General features: G+C 37.7%; 1 protein-coding gene across 1 annotated transcript in view; it reads left to right on the forward strand.

The window, feature by feature from the left end:
* Positions 1 to 24,910, forward strand: part of drosha (ribonuclease 3 drosha) — a 295,969-nt gene that overhangs the window by 218,427 nt on the left and 52,632 nt on the right. Inside the window, exons 15-17 of the mRNA XM_067146934.2 lie at positions 15,197 to 15,328; positions 18,382 to 18,525; positions 18,609 to 18,712. Of these exons, the coding sequence (XP_067003035.1) occupies positions 15,197 to 15,328; positions 18,382 to 18,525; positions 18,609 to 18,712 (380 nt within the window). The remainder of the gene's footprint in view (positions 1 to 15,196; positions 15,329 to 18,381; positions 18,526 to 18,608; positions 18,713 to 24,910) is intronic.

Below are 24,910 nucleotides of genomic sequence, written 5' to 3' on the forward strand. Positions count from 1 at the left end.
GCGGGCAAGGAGGGAGAGGTGGGGCAAGGGTAGAGGGGTGGGACAAGGCAAGAGGTCATGAAGGAGAGGGATTCTAACAAACCAATCAATGCAATATTTTTGCGATTTAAGTTAACAATTTGATGTAATTTAACTGTGGGAAAGATCTGGATTTCCTCAACCAAATCTGGAAAATACCAAGAAAATCGGTAAGAAAATCATACCCTATCGAAATTCAGTTTGCTGAAATATTAATTGACTAAAGCTTCCTTGGCTCAGGCGGCAGCAGCGGCAGCGTGCTGGCCACTCACCGCTGGGTTCTGTGGTTCAAATCCCAGTCACTCCATGTGAAATTTGTGCTGGATAAAGTGTAGGCGGGACAGGTTTTTCTTCGGGTACTCCAGTTTTCCCCTGTGATCTTTCATTCCAGCAACACACTCCAATTTCATTTCATTTCATCTTCTTCTTCTTAAGACGTCATCTCCAAACGGAGGTAGACTATCCACACGGCCAGCTCCGATCTTGACGTTGCAGCCACGCCATGTGGATTTATTGGAATATCTCTCAGGATCTTTAATGCAGTGGTTTTCCGTTGCCTTCTGCATCCTAATGCCGTTGACCAAACTGGTTCGTCCGCCTTTGGGAACAATTTCTTATCCCCAGGACAATAGAGTGCCCTTACCCATACCCGCTCATCCACTCTCAAACAGACTGTTGGCACTTGGTATAGGGGATCTCCTTATACCGGGAGATAATTGGTCCCTTCATTCGTTAGCCGCCTGCATATAAAATATTATGTTTATATGCAGTCGTTGCCCCCTCTCTACCGCAGGGAGGTGAATGTCAGGATTTCACCGTCACTGAAACAAGGACCAAGTGGCATTTCCTTGCTTTTCTGGTTCTTTAGAGAGGTCATTTCATCTGTCTGTCATTAATCATTGTCCAGAGGAGTGCAACAGGCTTTGGCAGCTGGCACAATTCCTATCCTCGCCACTGGATGGGGACTTCATTCATTCCATTCCTGACCCGGTCAAATGACTATAAACAGGGTGTGGATTTTCATTTTCATTAATTGACTAATTGCTAAATTAATTAACATAATCTGTGTGATAATTCATTCTAGAACTGAATCGACGCAAAATAAATTAATATCTGTTCATGACTATCATCACTTCTAGTCCATTTAAATTGTAAATTTAAATTTAAGTTGTGAAATATTCATTCAAATGATCTATCATAAATTAATGAAAAATTACAGCTCTCGTAACGAAAACATTGAACGATCTGCAATGCTGAAATGTGAAATGACATTGACTATCTCTTAAATTACACATATGAAATGACAATAAATATGCACATTAACCTACAATATTTACACAGTCATATCAACATGCGAATCAAATGCTCGACTAACATAATTCCATGTCAGCTGATTTAAGGAAGAGCGTCAGCCTCTTCTAACTTAGACGTTTTATCTCGGTAAGAAAGTCATCGAAGGTTGGAAAACAATCTCGAAGAACATTCCGAACTATCATGAACAAGTAAAGAAGTAACGACAGGTTCGGATAACTCTCAAAAGAAAATGATACTGGACACAAAAGTATCTAATATACGATCTAATACACGTACACGTAGTTTAAGAACACTTTAATATCATTTGAGGGTATCTAAATATCTCCACAATCATCTATTTTGGAATACATGACTATTTCGGAATTATCATGATATAAATCTCATATCGAATGCCTCTCCAACCCAAAGAAAATCTCATAAAATCCATATCTGTACTGATAGGTCCATATTCTACAATATATTCTGGGAGTTTTTATATACGTATACCACTACCGACCTTTAGAAGTACCAAAAACAAAATTATATTATTTGTTACCTAGCAACAAGTAATGGTTCATGTTTGTGGGTTACTGTAGTCATGTCCTAGTTCGTGAACCATGGGCAATGGCTGAGTGGCCTAGTAAGTGGTCCTGAGAGTCGGGATACCAGTTGCTATGGAATGGGAGCAGGCATCTCTGACATATTCTGAGTCATGGCCCTCCTTGTGCTCAGGCGGCTAGGACTATACAATTCACTGGTGGTCCATAACCCGTTAGAGGAGAGAACCTCACTTGGACTATGTGCAAGTAGGGTAGCATCCTGCTTCATGAATTTACCGAGCTCAGAACATTTTAAGCAAGCCTCGGACCTATGGGAGTAACGGAGTCCCACTCCCATTTGACAGGCGAGGGACTCCGTGGAAACAACTTGGCGAACGAAATGGAAATCGATGGGGAGCTATCAATATTAATGGGGCTTATGGAAGAAAGAAAGGAGAACTGGCTGAGTCAACAAAGAGGATGCATTTGGATGTGCTAGGAGTAAGTGATATTCGGGTAAGGGGAGATAACGAGGAGGAGATAGGAGATTATATAGTGTACTTGACGGGTGTTAGAAAGGGAAGGGCAGAGTCTGGGGTAGGGCTCTTTATCAGGAATACCATTGCACGCAACATAGTTTCTGTTAGGCACGTAAATGAGCAAATGATGTGGGTAGATTTGTCAGTTGGAGGAATTAGGACTAGAATTGTGTCCATGTATTCACCACGTGAGGGTGCTGATGAGGATGAAGTTGACAAGTTTTATGAAGCATTGAGTGACATCGTGGTCAGGGTCAACAGCAAGGATACAATAGTGCTAATGGGCGATTTCAATGCAAGAGTTGGGAATAGAACTGAAGGATACAAAAGGGTGATTGGTAAATGTGGGGAAGATATGGAAGCTAATGGGAATGGGAAGCGTTTGCTGGACTTCTGTGCTAGTATGGGTTTAGCTGTTACGAATACATTCTTCAAGCATAAGGCTATTCACCGCTACACATGAGAGGCTAGGGCTAACAGATCCATAATGGACTATATCTTAACAGACTTCGAATTCAGGAAATCTGTTAGGAATGTACGAGTTTTCCATGGATTTTTCGATGATACAGACCACTATCTGATCCATAGTGAACTAAGTATCTCTAGGCCTAGAATAGAGAAAGTTTAATCTGTCTGCAAACGAATAAGGGTAGAAAATCTCCAGGACGAGGAAATTAGACAGAAATACATGGATATGATTAGTGAGAAGTTTCAAACAGTAGACAGTAAGCAGGTTCAGGATATAGAATGTGAATGGGTGTCATACAGGGATGCTGTAGTAGAAACAGCTAGGGAATGCCTAGGAACAACTGTATGTAAAGATGGGAAAAGGCGAACATCTTGGTGGAATGATGAAGTGAGAGCAGCTTGTAAACGTAAAAAGAAGGCTTATCAGAAATGGCTCCAAACAAGGTCATAGGTTATAAACGTCATGGTTCTGATCCGTATTGAATTGCAAGTACAATGTAATTATTAAATTAATGTAGTAATGGTCCACCTTTCAATACTATAATATGTAATATTCTAAATTACATTAATTAGGGACTAGTTTTGGCCTGGGCTGGCCATCTTCAGCCTTAATGTAAAACACCTAATAACTAAACAAATGTACATGCACACAATTGACATAAAAACAAATGAAAACAAATATATACAAAGTGACATTAAAAACTGGGATGGAATATGAATAAATTTGAAAATGAAGTAGGTTCTAACATCTTGAGTATGTTCATCATTGAGAATAATTTCAAGTATTAAGTATTAATTTATATACACAGAACTGTTAGTTCTAATACTGCTGATCATTTCAATAGGAACTGGTAAATGTTGATCCTGTAGTTTGTCATCAAATCTATATGTGTGGTGTTAGCTATATGTAATCCATTGGACACTGCTGTAAATAACCACTAGCTGACAGGGAACTGTTAGATGTTGTTTCATCTTCAATCAAAATAATAAATGAGATGCTCTCATGGTGCTTGTTAAATCTTGCTGAAATGTTGTTGGACATTGTCAGGACAGCACATGAAGATGTGGTTAACACAGATACATTGTGTCTGGTATAAAATTTTTGCGATTCATTGCGGTGCCCATGAAGTTAACCTGATAAATTAGATAAAATTAAATTAATGAATTATCTAATTTATCAGGTTAACTTCATGGGCACCGCAATGAATCGCAAAAATTTTATACCAGACACAATGTATCTGTGTTAACCACATCTTCATGTGCTGTCCTGACAATGTCCAACAACATTTCAGCAAGATTTAACAAGCACCATGAGAGCATCTCATTTATTATTTTGATTGAAGATGAAACAACATCTAACAGTTCCCTGTCAGCTAGTGGTTATTTACAGCAGTGTCCAATGGATTACATATAGCTAACACCACACATATAGATTTGATGACAAACTACAGGATCAACATTTACCAGTTCCTATTGAAATGATCAGCAGTATTAGAACTAACAGTTCTGTGTATATAAATTAATACTTAATACTTGAAATTATTCTCAATGATGAACATACTCAAGATGTTAGAACCTACTTCATTTTCAAATTTATTCATATTCCATCCCAGTTTTTAATGTCACTTTGTATATATTTGTTTTCATTTGTTTTTATGTCAATTGTGTGCATGTACATTTGTTTAGTTATTAGGTGTTTTACATTAAGGCTGAAGATGGCCAGCCCAGGCCAAAACTAGTCCCTAATTAATGTAATTTAGAATATTACATATTATAGTATTGAAAGGTGGACCATTACTACTTTAATTTAATAATTACATTGTACTCCAAACAAGGGCCGAGGCAGACAGGGATTTGTACATAGATGAAAGAAACAGAGCGAAACAAATAGTTGTTGAATCCAAAAAGAAGTCATGGGAAGATTTTGGTAACAGCCTGGAAAGGCTAGGTCAAACAGCAGGGAAACCTTTCTGGACAGTAATAAAGAATCTTAGGAAGGGAAGGAAAAAGGAAATGAACAGTGTTTTGAGTAATTCAGGTGAGCTCATAATAGATCCCAGGGAATCACTGGAGAGGTGGAGGGAATATTTTGAACATCTTCTCAATGTAAAAGGAAATCATCCTGGTGATGTTGCGAACAGCCAAGCTCATGGGGAGGAGGAAAATGATGTTGGTGAAATTATGCTTGAGGAAGTGGAAAGGATGGTAAATAAACTCCATTGTCATAAAACACCAGGAATAGATGAAATTAGATCTGAAATGGTGAAGTATAGTGGGAAGGCAGGGATGAAATGGCTTCATAGAGTTGTAAAATTAGCATGGAATGTTGGTAAGGTACCTTCAGATTGAACAAAAGCAGTAATTGCACCTATCTATAAGCAAGGGGACAGGAAGGATTGCAACAACTATCGAGGTATCTCATTGATTAGTATACCAGCAAAGTATTCACTAGCATCTTGGAAGGGAGGGTGCGCTCAGTCGTTGTGAGGAAATTGGATGAAACCCAGTGTGGTTTCAGACCACAGAGAGGCTGTCAGGATGAGATTTTCAGTATGCGCCAGGTAATTGTAAAATGCTACGAAAGGAATAGGCAGTTGTGTTTATGTTTCGTAGATCAAGAGAAAGCATATGATGGTACCGAGGGAAAAGATGTTCGCCATACTGGGGGACTATGGAATTAAAGGTAGATTATTAAAATCAATCAAAAGTATTTATGTTGACAATTGGGCTTCAGTGAGAATTGATCGTAGAATGAGTTCTTGGTTCAGGGTACTTACAGGGGTTAGACAAGGCTGTAATCGTTCACCTTTGCTGTTCGTAGTTTACATGGATCATCTGCTGAAAGGTATAAAATGGCAGGGAGGGATTCACTTAGGTAGAAAGATAATTGCCTATGCTGACGACTTGGTCTTAATGGCAGATTGTGCCGAAAGCCTGCAGTGTAATATCTTGGAACTTGAAAATAGGTGCAATGAGTATGGTATGAAAATTAGCCTCTCGAAGACTAAATTGATGTCAGTAGGTAAGAAATTCAACAGAATTGAATGTCAGATTGGTGATACAAAGCTAGAACAGGTCGATAATTTCAAGTATTTAGGTTGTGTGTTCTCCCAGGATGGTAATATAGTAAGTCAGATTGAATCAAGATGTCGTAAAGCTAATGCAGTGAGCTTGCAGTTGCGATCAACAGTATTCTGTAAGAAGGAAGTCAGCTCCCAGACGAAACTATCTTTACATCGGTCTGTTTTCAGACCAACTTTGCTTTACGGGAGTGAAAGCTGGGTGGACTCAGGATATCTTATTCATAAGTTAGAAGTAACAGACATGAAAGTAGCAAGAATGATTGCTGGTACAAACAGGTGGGAACAATGGCAGGATGGTACTCGGAAGGAGGGGATAAAGGCGAATTTAGGAATGAACTCGATGGATGAAGCTGTACGCATAAACCGGCTTCGGTGGTGGGGTCATGTGAGGCGAATGGAGGAGGATAGGTTACCTAGGAGAATAATGGACTCTGCTATGGAGGGTAAGAGAAGTATAGGTAGACCAAGATGACTATGGTTAGACTCGGTTTCTAACGATTTAAAGATAAGAGGTATAGAACTAAATGAGGCCACAACACTAGTTGCAAATCGAGGATTGTTGCGACGTTTAGTAAATTCACAAAGGCTTGCAGACTGAACGTTGAAAGGTATAACAGTCTATAATGATAATGTATGTATGTATGTATGTATGTATGTATGTATGTATGTATGTATGTAGCAACAAGTTTATTCCTTGCCTAACAACAATTGTGAATTTGTGCATCCTTTTTTAACCTCAAGATCTACAGCAAGAGTGCTCAAGAACCTAAGATATCTACAAAAATTATCTTCACTGAAAAGTGTTACATGAACTTCAATTATTAATTCTTCAAGAAAAGTGTCATAAGTGTTACAATTGTCCTTTAATGTCTTTTGTGTGTTGACTTCTTGCCATTTTTGTATCGGCTGATGATGACATGGATATGTAAACCGGTCCCAAATCATATTAAACATGTTGCAACATTAATTTGTGCAACAGTTTATCATTGTATTGAATAGGTGGAACATCTTTCTCTTTTTTGGCATTGTCACTATGAGTTCAATACGGATCACTAATGTTTTTAACTTTAAATAGTACCATAAAGTGTGGAATACCACGAGTCTATGCTACTTTTGATTAGTACTGCAACATGTCAAATACCATGGTTCTACTTTCCTAGAGATAATTACCATTATCAGGGGCTGATGACTTGAATTTTGGACCCCTGTAGACTACAAGCATCATCGATTCCATATTGTGCTTTAGAAGCAATCCCTTGGTCAGTAATACTATTGTTTAACGTTAGTTTTTGGGAAGGTGGGGCTTTTTTTCTTTCCATTCGGGTCGAAGCCCACTCAGCCAGAGAATTATGTATGGAAGGGATTTATAGAAACTTATGTCTTTATTTACTTATTTATTTTATTTCTTGGTCGGATACAGGAGAGATGGATTTGTCTTCTCATCATAAGGCCCATGAGACATCTGCGGGTCGGATCCACTGATTGTTTTAAATTTATATCCATCCATTTATTCTTCGTCCTCATGTTTTGAATTCTGGTCAGTGGGAGATTTTGGACTTCTAAATTGTCATTACATATTATCTCATTTTATACCATTAGGGACCGATGACCTAGATGTTAGGCCCCTTGAACAATAAGCATCGTAATCATCATCATCAGACTCTACATATAAAGTTTGGCTGAGATATAACCAATAGTGTAAGAGAAATTTGAAAAAAAATCTTCTTGTCTTCCTGTAAACCCCCATTCTATTTAGTGATTTTTAAATGATATGCATATTGAAACCTGCTCCTGAATGAGTAGACTCTAAATATGAAGTTTGTTGGAGATTTAACCCTTATCACTTGAATTTGTGTAGCTGGTCACCTACCTCTACTTGTATTTATTTTTCTGGAAATGTATGGTTATACTACTGCTATCTTTTCTTAGTGCTAAAACAATTTATTTACAAAACTCAGGCTGGAATAAAAGACATTACATGATTATATAAACACTGAATATGCAGAATTACCAATATGCATATGTCTATTCACTTGTACACTTTTTTAGTATGATACTTTTCCAAACAATCACCTGGATGAAGGCCTGATTTTCTTGAGGTGTTATAGAAGAAAAGGGTTTCTCTTCATCCTCCTTTGTCTGCCTGTTACTGCACACACCAGAGTCCTTTGTATTCTTTTTAGGATGTGGATGGATAAAATGTGGCTTTCCGTTAAGTCGCTCTTCATCTTTACTGGAGCCGGGATGTCCTCTCTTTCTAGAATTGGTGTTGTGAACATCTCCAATTAACTCTACTGCCAGCTGTTTTCTAAATGTTCTCTTTCTCAAGAGCTTCTTCTGTTCTTTCTGTCTCTGCATATTGAACAGCAGAAAGCTATTAACAATTGTGCCACCACTTCACAGAACTTCTCCCAAAATTGTAGGAAGATGTATAGTGATCTGAAGTATCCATGCCTCCCATGTGTTCTTTGTAATCACAGATGACAGTGGGCTTGAGGATGAGCTCAACACTCTTGTGTCCCTTTGGTGTGAATGGCTGTTGCTCATTGTTGTGCCATGTAATAAGTACTGTTACTGTTCTCTTGTCACGCCATGCCAGTACCATTACCTTGTTTTCCTTTCTGTAAGCAACGACTTCATGCATATTCAAATTTTTTAGTTTCTTTCTTTTCAGTTCAGTAGGTAGACATTTTCTCTTCATCAGCACTGTCCCTGTTAAATGGAAACCATTATTGTATAGTTGCTCTGCTAAATCCATACTTGTGTAGAATCTGTCAGTAAAGATAATGAAATCCACGAGCTCAGCGAAATCCTTAGTGAGTTGTTGGCAAAGCTGCATCACAGTTCTTGTTGTAAAGGGTTTGCCAGGAAGAATCAAAGAGTTTGTAGTTGTAGAACCATAGTATAGGATGAATGTACACAGATAACCTGTAGCAGGTTCTGCAGCAACATATATGTAAGGCCCCCACTTATTTGGCTTTTGAGGATTGTAGCATTTTAATATGGTATCCTTAAGTGGGGGGGGGGTAACATGGAACATCCAAAACACTTGAAAAAATCGTTCTCTGCTAAATACATCCTTGAAAAATGGATATTTTTCAGGCCAATCCTTGGAAAATAGTCCTGCATTCTGGATTTTGAGTTCATTCCCGTATTCATAATTACACCCAGAAATGCTTTGAGCTCATCCATGCTTACATCCTTCCAAGTGGTCCATAAACTCCTCTTCTATAGTGGTGTGTTCTGCTGGATATTTTGTTTAGCATACCTGTTTGTCTTATCCAATATCTCCTTCAATATATCATCTGTGGAAAATAGCATGAAAAAATCTATTGGTGTTGAAAGAGGCTTACCAATTGGTGGTTGGAAACTTGGAGTCAAATTATGCGGGAACTTCATAAACTCGTTGTGTGTAGACTTGTAGGTTACACAGTCAGAGTTGCCGTCTCCTTCTGATAAAATGGAGCCTTCTACAACTTCAGATTCACTGGATACTTTTGAAGCACCACAATACCCACTTCCCAAATCAAGTTCAGAAATACAATCATCTTCACTAGAGTTAAAATCATAATTGCACTAATATCAGAACTGCTCAGACTACGTGAGTTTTGCAAGGCCATTTTGTGCCTTCCCATTGAAAACACACCACTTGATATACGTTCCACAGAATGCCTCCCTGAACTCTGAGAATAATATTCAGAAGGCCATGGATTCTCTAAAGTCTAGGTATTGCCCAAAAATTGCAAAGTACTTAAATTCTTCTGTTATAACACATTATTCTTGGAGTAAACATTATGTCAGAAGTATTCTGACATACGAGCTCAACAGAAAATAGCAATGTCTGAGCATTTCTGACATACAAGCTCTAAGTGTTAATCGGTCTATTAAGCGATTTTTAAACAATACGTATATGAAAACACGCACCTGGATGAGTAGACTCTAAATATGAAGTTTGGTCAAGATATAATCAATAGTGGAAGAGAAAATTGAAAAAAAAAACCACCTCTGCTAGTCTTCCTATAAACCCCCAGTGTGTTCAGTGATTTTTCAATGATGTGCATATCAAAACCTGCTTCTGGATGAGTAGACTTTAGATATGAACATAGTGTCCACATTCTGGAAAGTCAGGAAAAAATTTTGGTCAGGTAAAGTCAGGGAAAAAAACAAATCTGGAAAGTCAGGGAAATCCCCCAATGGATGGATTTGAGGGGATATTTTTAGGCTCTAGTCTGTTGTAACCCAGGCTATTGCTGCATTTCTTTTTCAGTTTTTTCTCACAAGAAGTGCATAACAATTCTACAACTTTTGTTCTGCCCTAGTGTCATTTCTTTCAACCATTTTTATGTTATTCATTTTTATTTCAGTTCTAGGATGCTTTCTTGAAACTCATGACAATGGCTTACAAGCAGTGTACATTTAATAAACTTTGGCTAGACAGTAAAGTGTTTCCCAAACTGAGTGGTTGGTTGGACATATTGGTAAATGATGCAACTTCAGCATATTGTAAAGTGTGTTGTAAATCATTCAAACTTAGTAATATGGGGAAACAAGCAGTCACTTCTCATGCTTAAGGACTACTCTTATAAAATACATGAAAGCTAAGTCTTCCCAGCCAACAATGTCTTTCTTTGCAAAGAATACCTCTACTCCATCTCCACATGAAGATACACAGCCAAGAGTTAGCACTACATCCACAGCTACAAATGAATTAGCAGTGCCAGGAACATGTCAAAGGAGTTTAAAGGCTTGTGATGTGAATAAAGATGATGTTATATCGGCTGAAGCCATATGGGCTCTCCAGGTTGTCACTGGAAAGATGTTTCTCAACTCTTGTCATGAAACCTCCGCAGCATTCAAAACAGTGTTCCCAGACAGTAACATTGCTCAAAACTTTACTGTGAGCAAGACTAAGGCTTCCTATGTTATAAATAATGGATTAGCCCAATATTTTAAAGAAAGTTTGTATAATGACTCAAAACAGTGCTCTGACTATGTTGTTTGTTTTGATGAATCTTTAGACAAATTTGTCCAAAGAAGGACAAATGGACTTGTGTGTACGGTTCAGCGATGTAAATCTTCAAAAGTTGCAAAAAGGTATTGGAATAGTGTATTTTTAGGCAGGGCAACTGCGGATCACTTATTAGATGGGTTTATACATGGACTGTCCATACCTCTAGGCAATATTTTGCAAGTCTCAATGAATGGTCCGAATGTTAATGTTAACCTCAGTTTTATTAAAAAACTTGAAAATAATTTGCAAGTGCTAAACCCCAAGAGCATATCTCTTCTTGATATGGACATATGCAGTTTGCATACAGTGAATTGAGCCATGAAAACTGGGATCTCCAAAATTGAGTGGGACCTTTTTCATTTTTTTCAGATCTCTGTACAATCTTTTAAGATAGCCCTGCTCGACATGCTAAATATATAGACATAACAACAAGAACCGCATTTCCTTGCAAGTTCACTGCAATAAGTTGGTTGGAAAATTTATGCTGTGTTGATCAAGCTCTTAAAATATATGATCACATTAACAAATCTGTGAAAGAGAACAAAAGAAAAAAGAGAAAAAACAACCAAAACCTTCAGTACCTTAGAGAAAATGTGAAGAATCCACAGTGTACATGTACATGTGTACAGTCGTGCATGACGTGCTCCCTAACTGTACACATCGACCAGTCAACAGTACTATATTACTAGCATGTCCAACAACACAACTACAAGGAGGGAGCATCTGCACCTATTCAATATCTTATAACGAGATTAGTACCAAGGAAACTAATGACACACCACAATATTTCGATGTAAATCATCCAACATTTTCAACTGTATGAACGCACAAGATAAACAATTCACATCATTGAACATTCTAGAATGCTTGGTACAAACATACCTGTGGACGTACACAATGCTTTTCCAACATTAATATAACTCCAAAGTGAACCGCAAGAATACTGTGAACATTTTATGTTATAGAACATTGTATTTTAATGTACTATGTGTTTCTAGTTGTTATCACATCCATATCTTAGAATATTCTAGAATGCTTGGTACAAACATATCCATGAACGTATACTATGATTTACCAACATGAATTAAATTCCAAAGTGTACTTCAAGAATGCTATAAACATTTAAATGTAAAAATTGTATTTTAACAAATTATCTGTTACTCACGAACAGTACACCAGAATTTTAAGTAACATATGCATGTCATAAAATATCGACGGTTGTTTTTTAAAACAGAGGACACATAATATCATTGTATATTCTAATATTATCACTCATATCATGTGACTTTCTTCATTAGATTTAGTAATGTTTAGGTGGACGGTACCCATTCTTTGTAATTGTAAATACAAGTATCAATACGGACATGAAACTGATAGATTATAATAGCTCTTAATAGGAATGTAGCATCCACAGACGAAAATCCAATTCTGTTTTCAGAACATTCCAAATTGTCTGGTGGGAAGTACCACTTTCCTGAACAGCTTGTTGCGTTAATTTTGGGGAACTTTTGATGAACATATCCCACACTTTCTACACATTTTCCTGTGACTTCGATATTGAGGGACGACCACTTCTATGAGTATCCACTACAGAACCTGTGTTCATCAGTTTGCCATGGTAATTCTTGATAGTCTTAAGATCCAAGGTTGCGCGAAGCCCATGCACTGTCCGCCACCGCCTCTGCACCTCTCAACAGAACGCCAGACTTTACAGTGGGCAGCCACCTGAGCTCTCAGCTGCAATGTGATGTGATGGCCCATTGCACAAGACATTCTCCCACTGTGTAGAAACCACGTATTAAAGCTCATTAAAAAAAATATTAATATATGAACAAGTTATGTGCATATTACAACAGGGACTTACTTCCCACCCACCCTATAGATATTCCACGTGATTGTGTAGGCTGTACATAATTTTTCTGTGCAGGTTTTGTTAGCTACGGGATCATTGTGAGTGTTCCCAATAATTTCACCCAAGTATTTGAAATTATTAACTTGAATGATGGTGCCATATTTAGTCACGTGTGATCCCAGGTTTGACTTTTCGGAGTTTGTGTATTGTATTTTCTCATAAGAGATTTGGAGGCCGTTTTCGATGACAGTCACATGAAGCTTCTCGATGCCTGTTTGACTTCCGAGTAATTATTACTAGATCGTCAAGGAAGTAAAGACATTTTAAGTTGATCTGCTTACCTTTTGTTCCCCTATTTATTCCAGGTATTTCTTTCTCCCATGTTTTAATGATCTTATCGAGTACGAGGTTCAACAGAAGTTAGGACAACTTATCACCTCTAGGGGCCGATGACCTTCGATGTTAGACCATTTTAAACAACAAGCATCATCATCGTCACTTATCACCTCATCTTACTCATGTTCTAATCTTAAAAGTTTTGGAGATTTCACCTTTGAATTTCACTTCAAATATTTTTTCTGTTCAAGTTTGTTTGATTAATGTAGTTGTGTTATTGTATACACCTTACTCACATAGGACATTAAAGAGGTGGTGCGGTCAGTCGAGTCATATGCAATTTGAAGTCTGCAAAAATGACCCCTGTATGATTTGACTAGCGGTGCTTGAGTATCATCTTGAGGTTCCAGATCTGTTTGGCGCATGATCGTTTGTCGGAAACTTGCCTGGTATTCGCAGCCCTTCACACATTTTTTGTTGTTTTTTAAATTATTATCTTAACCGTAGCAATACGTTTGTTTATCAGTTTCTCATTTCAACATGTTCCCTTTCTTTGCTGTAACTACCACATCCTGTTATTTTTTTTCTTACAAACATATTACAGTTCTGCGTTTCTAATCACTGTTTTGAAAAATGTTTGCCTACCTATTCAGGTGGTGATTCAAACAATGATAAATACAGAAAAATTAAAAAGAGTGGTTTTAGTTTTATTATTATTATTATTATTATTATTATTGGTAAAGTTTTTGTATGCAGGTAACCGGACCACTTAACAACTGAGGGACATGTTGAGATTCTGTTGATTTCTGCCCAAAATAAATTAAAACTGAATTCACCATAGATGCAAGGTGCAAGCTCACAGCCGCGCACCCCTAACCATACAGCCAGCTCGCCCGGTAATGAAAGATATAAAAGATGTCTGTTCTCAAAGGGTAAGTTTGCAAACAAAGGGTCAAGTAATCATAAAAATAATACATGTAAAACGCACAAAGAATATTTGAGATCATTTTTCTTTCCCTATAAGGAGTGTTAGGAGTTGAGAACAATGAATTGCCAGGGACGTCTTCCATTCTCCAGTATTGGTGAGATAGTTTAAAGCTCTTCCAGCCATACATCTGCAGTAAATACTATATATTACTGGTATTACTTATATCATACATACATCGTTATTATAGACTGTTATGCCTTTGATTGTTCAGTCTTCAAGCCTCTGTGAATATACATACATATATAAATACATATATAAATATACATATATATTTTTTAAATATGTGTCAGTTTACTTTGTGTTCATTCTTGTTGCCATAGCACTCGGTCCACAACCGTTATGTATCACCAGGACATTGTGCACAAAACTAACCAGTATGTCAATGTACACATTCAGAAGGTTACGCCCCTAAATGGTCTAAATGGTTGTTCACACTTCGGCTTCGTCTGAAAGTCTCACTAATTACTTCCCATGTTCCTGGAACAACGCCATGTTGCTAAGCAATGTCTGTTTACAAATTTGCATGGTCTTCAGAGAATCCTCCACAAAGCCTGAGTTCAAAGAGATTATAGCAATACAAGGCTTCAAAGTTTCATCAACAAATGGCAGTAGCTTAGTGTATCAGTGATTCAAGCGTGTGTAACCCAACAAAGGAGTTGTACAGAGAAGAATATTGTGTCGGGCATTGCCCGACATAGGATCTGTGCAGGATAAATTTGTTGTTGGGCAGCCAATCTTGTGTTCCGTCTTTTGCTCCAGTCAGGTAAGGAGGACACGTGAGAGCACTTGCGTGTTGTCATGTAGATAATACCTGTTGGTATGTGTAGTGACCATCATAGAAAATTAATTTTTAAGTACTTGTTCAGCATCATGATGATTATTGTTTTAAAAATCATTGGCCCAGTTCATTTTTCTTTATTTTTTTAAGAGATATTACAACATAATCTTATCACTTTACTTTTGTGTAACTTTGTGGTAGCTTGTTTGTTTTTTAAATGTTAACAGAAGTATTTCTGATATTTCTCACAAGGTAAGTGCTAAATTCTTTTGGTGTTGAAATTTGTTGCAGACTTTGAATCTGGAGAAGTACATGTTGTATGCCCATGGCTCGGACCTCTGCCATGACTTGGAATTGAGACACGCCATGGCCAACTGCTTTGAGGCTCTCATGGGTGCTTTGTTCTTAGATGGAGGAATTGAGGTGAGCTATTGCCTTTATAAGGGAAGATCTATTCCAGTTTATTTTCAGTTTACTCCCAGTAGATTTCTTCACTGTAACATTTTATTATTTGATCCAAGGTGAAGGGAAACTTTTGAAAGATACTCAGTATAACATTATTATTGTGTTGTTTTGAGTACCCTTGTTAAATGGCCCGCCACCAGGACCTACTGAATTCCATGAGTCTATAAATTTTAACAACACAGAGGACCTAATTTGTACTTCCAGAATACTTAGCATGTATAATGTACTTGTATTAATTATTACTCACCTACATCACACGTAATATTTCATTTTCATTTGCAACATTTCAACCACACTTCATATTGTAAAATTATGTTTTTCATAAGACTCTTACTGCTGGAAAACATGTTTTAGGATTTTGCCATATACTTTGTGTAAGTTTTAATATGGCTGATGATGACCCTGAGTAGGGTTGAAACTAGTCCCATGTAATGTAAATATTGTAAATACAACTTAGTATTGAATAAGTGGAAAACTATACTGTGCATTATATATATGTTATCTTAGTTCAATACGGACCAACAATATGAAGTTCATAACCCTTAATAATTCTAGGCTGTATGTCTGGGCTACAAAACTTCTAAAAGTAAACGCTTCCTCAAACCACCTAAAAATGATTTAGAATTTTCAAAATGGGAAAAGATTATTCCCAGAAAAGACACAAATCTCTCTGATAAGTAATGTGTGCGATTAACATTTTTTCTGATGAATTTATAGTTAAATTTCTAGTACAAGGCAAAAAAGTTCATGAAGCAAATCACACTAGCCTCACCACAAATTAAATTTCAATGCTTGTTCTGAGAATGCTAAAAGAATGAAGTTCAGGCATAACTAAAAAGACAATAAGTTCACTTTAAAAAAACGAAAGAGACATGAACGTAATTTAATATATGGGTGTGCACAATTAAAGTTATGGTATTCAGCGCGGTACAGCACAGGCTGTAATGATCGTAGGAGTCGGACATTTCGTAGATATGTTAACTGAGTGATGTGCTCACAAATTATGCCACAAAAATTATTAGTTCCACGTTTAGCCACCGGGCAAAAATATGTCACTGTAAGCTGTTAGAACATGCAATATTCCGTAACTCTGACGTCAAAATGTTCTTCCGGTAGAATTGCGTTGTGTCAGTTCCTTGACTGTTGCTTGGTGACACATGTTGATTAATTTTGTCAAGTGAATCTTCATTGTAACATAAGAAAGTTGAACTTTCCATGTGAAACGTAATGCCTATTGGGAAGAGAGACCGTGCACTAACTTGTTTTATCAGAATGGCAGCAATGGCATTGCTGCATTGTGAGAATATCACCGACAGAAACAGCAGAGAAGAGGTCCCATGACAAGTAGTGGGCTGAAGAAAAGGATTAAGAGATTCAAGAAAACAGGTGAATTAGGTGTTGCACCAGGGAGAGGGCATTGGCTCATCGCCATGGATGTTGTTGATGAAGTTGCTGTTAGTGTAGCAGACCATGTAGCACATCCTCCCAATCCTGTAACCAGTGCTCGAGCTGTGTCATGTGAATTGTCACTACCCCAGTCAATAGTTCACAAGATTTTGCGGCTTATTTTACACTGGTATCCCTACAAACTTCATACTGTTCACAAATTGAAACTCCAAGATGTTGCACAATGCCGTGACTTTGCCCTTCGGTTTCTGGCGCACATGGAAATGGACAACATGTGGCTGGGGAATATTCTGTGGATTGCCGAGGCGCATTTTACTCTGGAAGGTGCAGTGAATGCACAGAACTGTCGCATATGGGGTTCAACTCCTCCAAACGCTGTGCAGGAACAACCATTCCATTCAGCTTATGTGAGTGTTTGGTGTGGTTTTACAAGCTCCTTCATTCTCAGTCCGTTTTTCTTTGAGTAGATGACCCTCGTGGGCCTGTTAGATGAATAGTGACTTCTTCACGTTATAAGGACCTCCTTGTGCAACACGTGATATCAGTTTTGCAGGAACGCAACTGCGACCACACCGTTATTTTCATTCAGGAAGGAGCAGCACCACATATCGCTCACCAGGTGAAAGAATTACTTCGAGAAACCTTCAGTAATGACCGCATTATCTCTAGGCATTTTCCAGATTCGTGGCCTTTGAGGTCCCCTGACCTAAATCCATGTGACTCCTGGTTGTGAGGATATTTGATAGATCGTGTCTATCAGTGATATGTCCGGTCTCTACCTGATCTAAAGGCTAGCATACGACGACATGTCACTCTGATTTCACCCGATATGTTGCGGGCAACTGTCGACAGTGCCGTGTTTCAGATGCAGTATGTTGCTGAGTTCAGAGGTCATATTGAACAGTGTTTGTAAACATAAATGTTAATAAATCTCCCAGAACCACCATTATCATGTGTTTGATCTTTCCTGCATTTTTTATGCAACCCCTACCACCGCTTACAGCATCATATTTTCACCTGGTGGCAAAACTTGGAGCTAATAATTTTTGTGGCATAATTTGCAAGTGCATTGCTTAGTTAGCATATCTATGAAATTTTAGTCTCCTACGATCATTACAGCCCGTGGTCACATAATTGTCTCCATTGATAGATTCAAGCCAGCCTTCCTGCTCAAGAACATGGATACTGGCTTACCTAATCCACTAACTCCAACAATCACACCTCCAGAAGATCAACAGTTAGCTCAAAGAACTACACATTCTGGGCACACAGTGCAATTCGCAAAGAAGTTTTGTAATGTGGTCACTGGTGGGGGGAATAGTATTTGGCCATAAGTGAAACAATATACAATATATAAACTCTGTGAATGTGTATGATCCCATTTTGTTAGTGTTCTTTGAACTTCACAAACCTATCATTCTTTGACTTGAGTGTTCTTGTACTCTTGGTTTACTTGTTATCATATCAGTTACATCAATAGCAGTTCACTTATTATCATTATGAAGTTGTTAATAAAATAGTTTTATTTTTTATTTTATAAACAAGATTGCACTAGCATTACTGTTTTTGTTCATATCTCAGAAATTAAGGTTTTTTACTTCCAGGTAGCAGACAAAGTGTTTGGAAATACTCTGTTCAGTTATGAACCTCAATTACTGGATGTATGGGAGAATCTTTCTCCCCACCCACTCCAGGTTCAGGAGCCACTGGGAGATCGCAAGTGGATTTCTTCTTTTCCCATCTTGCAGGTACTTTGCACTGTCTTCTTGTTACTTACATAATTTGTATCATTCCTTATAGTATATATTCAAATATTTCTTTCTTTTCTTAGAAACTGACGCAGTTTGAAAAGTCAATTGGAGTAGAATTCAAACACATCCGTCTGTTGGCTCGTGCATTCACTGACAGAAGCATTGGATATACAAATTTGACATTGTAAGTAAGATTAAACTATCTCTGAATATTTTTGTGATCTGTACTGAAGTTTCATTCTTCATATGAAATTTCAATTTTCTTTATTCTATATTAAAATGATTTGCAAAGGAACTTGTGAATAGTCTTGCCAGTTCTGTAGTGTAGTGAAGGATTTGAATCCTTGGCCAAGGATTTTGAACAGTATACACAGCCGTATGAGGTTAATTGAAGAACACCTTGAATCAAAGTAAACAAGCCTGTACCGGGCGAGTTGACCATGCACTTAGGGGTGCGCAGCTGTGGGCTTGCATCCGGGAGATAGTGGGTTCGAATCCCACTGTCGGCAGCCTTGAAAATGGTTTCCCGTGGTTTCCCATTTTCATACCAGGCAAATGCTTGGGCTGTACCTTAATTCCCATTAGATTTTATTTCATTGTTCTTTTAATATTTTAGTGTTAATGGTTTAGTACTAATGGCATTAGCTGAAGATGTCCAATAATTGTGCAAAACATGCACTAGTATTTGCTGTAAGGTAATAATTTTATCTGAATATATGGTGTATTGAATTGTAGATCTTTTACATTTGTACATGTTTAGTGATGTCAGTATGGAACCAAAATGAAAAAATTTGTAATATGTAATTCATCTAGCTACTCGCGTACACAAGTGGCAACTTATGCATTAAGTTCTCGCCGATGACAGGTACAAAAGGCACCACGTAATCCACTGAAATCTCCTCAATGTATTGGTGGGCTGTCAGACTTCCATTCTCGACGAATACAAGTTCTTTACACTTGGAACTAGTTTCGACGCTGTTTGGCGTCATCTTCAGCCAAAATGTGGGAAATAGGCTAGCATGTAGACATTTATATTACACAAGGCGTTACATTAAACAATACACATCTTACGAGGAGATAAAAACAGGGACGAATATAGAAACAAATGAATCGTTGAGAAAGCAAAAGTTATACATATTAAAAATAACCTTAACCACACATCTTGCAGTGCGAAAATATTCGCCTTGAATGATTCCTGAATACAAAACGCACACGCACACACTTCTGAAGAGCCAGCAGGCAGGAAAAAGTAAGGTGAAACCTTAAGAGTTCTTCTGAGAAGAGTTCATCATTTTTCTATGTTCCGACTAACTAATGAAGTCTCCCTTGAGTTCCTGATAAACATACACAACAGGAAATTCTCCTTCACTTTCAAATAGCTATAAAGACCAACGGTAAATTGCATTTTAAATATTGTGCAGAGACGTGAAAGCATGATCTTGAACATGATATAACTTCTTCATTTAACCCATTTTTTTACACAAGGTGTTACATTAAACAATACACATCTTACGAGGAGATAAAAACAGGGATGAATATAGAAACAAATGAATCGTTGAGAAAGCAAAAGTTATACATATTAAAAATAACCTTAACCACACATCTTGCAGTGCGAAAATATTTGCCTTGAATGATTCCTGAATACAAAACGCATGCGCACACACTTCTGAAGAGCCAGCAGGCAGGAAAAAGTAAGGTGAAACCTTAAGAGTTCTTCTGAGAAGAGTTCACCATTTTTCTATGTTCCGACTAACTAATGAAGTCTCCCTTGAGTTCCTGATAAACATACACAACAGGAAATTCTCCTTCACTTTCAAATAGCTATAAAGACCAACGGTAAATTGTATTTTAAATACTGTGCAGAGACGTGAAAGCATGATCTTGAACATGATATAACTTCTTCATTTAACCGCCTTTGAAAGTCTCACTCTATATTACATAGCTTCATTAACACCACCATTCTGTAGATGCACAAAATAATCTTGTAATCTTCACAGGTCCGGTATTCAGCTCGACAAGAATATAAAAATTGGTATTAAGGAATACGTTTTCTGAGAGTTTGGAGGTAGACTGTGCCAGTATTTGTGGTGTATTGTTGCAGCGTTACGTATAGGGTGGGGGCAGGTTTCTATGATGTTTATTGCGGGACATAAGGCGGTAAAGCTATGGCACGAGATGAAGAGGAACAGAGCGTGTTGGATAGTTTAGGTCTGGGGAGCGGCCATTGTTGGATTAGGAGGGGAGAGGGAAGGAGCGGTAGGGGAGGAGGAGTGGAAGGAGGGGAAATATGGAGGGTGATGTGGTGAAAGTGTGTGGCGTGACAAAGTATTATGCATAATGTGAAAGAGAGATCTGTTTTTCGGGATATTCATGTTTTTGAAAAATTTTATATTCTTGTCGAGCTGAATACCGGACCTGTGAAGATTACAAGATTATTTTGTGCATCTACAGAATGGTGGTGTTAATGAAGCTATGTAATATAGAGTGAGACTTTCAAAGGCGGTTAAATGAAGAAGTTATATCATGTTCAAGATCATGCTTTCACGTCTCTGCACAGTTATTAAAATATAATTTACCGTCGGTCTTTATAGCTATTGTTGAGAGTGAAGGAGAATTTCCTGTTGTGTATGTTTATCAGGAACTCAAGGCAGACTTCATTAGTTAGTCGGAACATAGAAAAAATGATGAACTCTTCTCAGAAGAACTCTTAAGGTTTCACCTTACTTTTTCCTGCCTGCTGGCTCTTCAGAAGTGTGTGCGCATGCGTTTTGTATTCAGGAATCATTCAAGGCAAATATTTTCGCACTGCAAGAGGTGTGGTTAAGGTTATTTTTAATATGTATAACTTTTGCTTTCTCAACGATTCATTTGTTTCTATATTCATCCCTGTTTTTATCTCCTCGTAAGATGTGTATTGTTTAATGTAACACCTTGTGTAAAAAAATGGGTTAAATGAAGAAGTTATATCATGTTCAAGATCATGCTTTCACGTCTCTGCACAATATTTAAAATGCAATTTACCGTTGGTCTTTATAGCTATTTGAAAGTGAAGGAGAATTTCCTGTTGTGTATGTTTATCAGGAACTCAAGGGATACTTCATTAGTTAGTCGGAACATAGAAAAATGATGAACTCTTCTCAGAAGAACTCTTAAGGTTTCACCTTACTTTTTCCTGCCTGCTGGCTCTTCAGAAGTGTGTGCGTGTGCGTTTTGTATTCAGGAATCGTTCAAGGCAAATATTTTCGCACTGCAAGATGTGTGGTTAAGGTTATTTTTAATATGTATAACTTTTGCTTTCTCAACGATTCATTTGTTTCTATATTCGTCCCTGTTTTTATCTCCTCGTAAGATGTGTATTGTTTAATGTAACACCTTGTGTAAAAAAATGGGTTAAATGAAGAAGTTATATCATGTTCAAGATCATGCTTTCACGTCTCTGCACAATATTTAAAATGCAATTTACTGTTGGTCTTTATAGCTATTTGAAAGTGAAGGAGAATTTCCTGTTGTGTATGTTTATCAGGAACTCAAGGGAGACTTCATTAGTCAGTCGGAACATAGAAAAATGATGAACTCTTCTCAGAAGAACTCTTAAGGTTTCACCTTACTTTTTCCTGCCTGCTGGCTCTTCAGAAGTGTGTGCGTGTGCGTTTTGTATTCAGGAATCATTCAAGGCGAATATTTTCGCACTGCAAGATGTGTGGTTAAGGTTATTTTTAATATGTATAACTTTTGCTTTCTCAACGATTCATTTGTTTCTATATTCGTCCCTGTTTTTATCTCCTCGTAAGATGTGTACTGTTTAATGTAACGCCTTGTGTAATATAAATGTCTACATGCTAGCCTATTTCCCACATTTTGGCTGAAGATGACGCCAAACAGCGTCGAAACTAGTTCCAAGTGTAAATATATGTTGTAAATAAACTATAACATTTATTGTATTGAAAAGGTGGACCCTTTTAAGTTTCCTATCTTCCATTCTCAGTTCAATACGGACAAAATTGAAATTCTTAGATTTAAATGAATACAAGTTCTGTGTATGCATCAGTGGTAATCCCAACCCAGACCATCACAGAGCCTCCATTGAATGGTGTCATTGCTGAGAAAGTACTGGGTAAATAACATTCCCTGGACCTTCTCCATACTCTCTCCCTTCCATCCAGTGCCCTCAAACAGAATCTGGATCCATCCATAAACAGCACCGAACTCCACTGTTCCACAGTCCAGTTTTGATGGGCGTTGGTGAATTGCATCTGAGAGGCATGGTGCTCACGTGTAAGCAGAGGTCCTGTGGTGGGCCTCTTGGACTTTAAATCCACTTCATACAACCTCCTCCTTACTGTCCTTTCGCTGATGTTTGTGACCCGTATGTGCTGCAAACAATTTCTGACCTCCACAGCTGTTGGGTGTTGATAACGAAGAACTTGCATTACGAGAAAGGGATCATTGCACTCAGTAATGGTTCTGTTATGGCCAGAACTGGGTCTCCTGGTGGAGATATTGTCCTCTCTGTACCTTTTAACAGTTCTGAACACGTTAGAACAAGACGTGCCTATAACATCTGCTACATAGTGTAAACTGTGCCCATTCACCATTAATGCTACGGCCCTTGCTGCGTTTCCAAGTGGAAGAGTCATTTTGACCTGGCTTAGAAGTGAGATTAACTGTTGTAGACAAGCCATAATGTCCATAAAAATTTTCAGCATGAGAATTCACAGCAGTAAACCTTAAAATAGCTGTTTGCTGTTATTTTTGTCATAGGCAGGAAACGGCAATATTGGTGTTGCGATTGTCATGATCAGTATTGTTTATTAATTATTGTGCTGAAACTTCTTAAGTGGGTTAATTAAATGATACATTGCCATATTGTTGTAATTTCATAACTCATAACATTTAATTTATACAAGGTTTCAAATGGACTATCTCAAATACTTTTTCTGCCGGTGAGTGTATACAAAATAAGAGTTTTGTCTGTACGTTGCTCAGTATTAAAAAGAATGGTATTTCTGTATCGGTCATGTCCACACTAAGAAGGATAAGCAATTTTTAATTTTCCGTCATGTCTATATGCATCTTCATCATCATCGGTTTGCCCTTCCAGCGAGCCGGGTAGGGTGTTTGAAAACGAGCGTCTTCCTAAGTTGCCTATTCAAAAAGATTTTGTTGTCTATGACAGATTCCCAATTCCATCCTCTTCTCTCCACATCTTCCCTCAGTTGGTCCACCCATCTTCTTCTTGGTCTTCCAGCTGGTCTTCTATCTGTTATTCTCTTTTCCAAATAAGCACATGGTAACCTTGTGCTATTTATTCATTTAACATGCCCAAACCATTTAAATCTAGATTACTTAAGTCTTTCCTCCATCGATTCATTTAGATCTAGGTTAGATCAGATCTCATAATTTTTCACATGATCAAGTCGTATCTTTTGGAGGGAGTTCTAAGAAATTTCATTTCACTGGCTTGAATCCTACTAGAATCTTTGCTGTTAGTATGCAGGTTTCCAGAGAATATATATGTATATGTGTATGAATGTACGTACATCTTGAGAAAATGGCTGAACGTAATTTAATGAAAATTGGTATATAAAGTTGGGGAATAAGGCACTACAAACTAGGCTATAAATAAGTTTTTCACACTGCATGAAAAGGTAATTTAGGGGAAGGCCTAAATTTAAATTTCAAATATCCGTCTTATTAATGGTCCTATCGATAAACAGAAGTCGTAGATAATACAATTCCCGATCATTTATGTCTTACAGAGTTTTATGGTACCAGCTGTGATAACAGAGATATTAATGAATTTAGACTCGTTGCTTAATACACGTCAACACTGAATATCGCTAACATGAATATATTGTTCAGTGGTGGTAGTAGATTTTGGAAAACCGCGATGTCATCAGCCCATATCGGCAAGGGAAATTGTAAAGATGACTATCAAAATGAGAAAAATATTGTGAAGGAACGTTGTAAAAGGAGAAAGAAGGACTAACTTTACATTGGACACCCTAATTTCACAGAGTTGGAAGAAGATTAAAATATGAAAGCCTGCAAATATCAAAAGCCCATAAAACATTACATTGACTATTGATTGTTGTGATGTGCATTGTCTGTTCCGCTGTCCTCTGAATGGCATTACTGCTGCATGCCCAGTAGAACAGCCTGTCTGAATATTGGCGGGATCAAGCTGCGGAGTTAAGATAACTTTCTTTGTGGCATGCCACTCCTCTGGTTCGTACATATTCTGGTAACTATTGGTATGTGACACACTGGTTCATCATATTATTCCAGCTTTTCAATCCCCACTCTCAGGCACTGATAGGAATGAGGAGTGTGCATGCTTTATGGAAAAATGGCAGACCAATGACCAATGTTCACCGCTGTC

This window comes from Anabrus simplex, chromosome 5, assembly GCF_040414725.1.
Source record: "Anabrus simplex isolate iqAnaSimp1 chromosome 5, ASM4041472v1, whole genome shotgun sequence".
Lineage (NCBI taxonomy): Eukaryota > Metazoa > Arthropoda > Insecta > Orthoptera > Tettigoniidae > Anabrus > Anabrus simplex.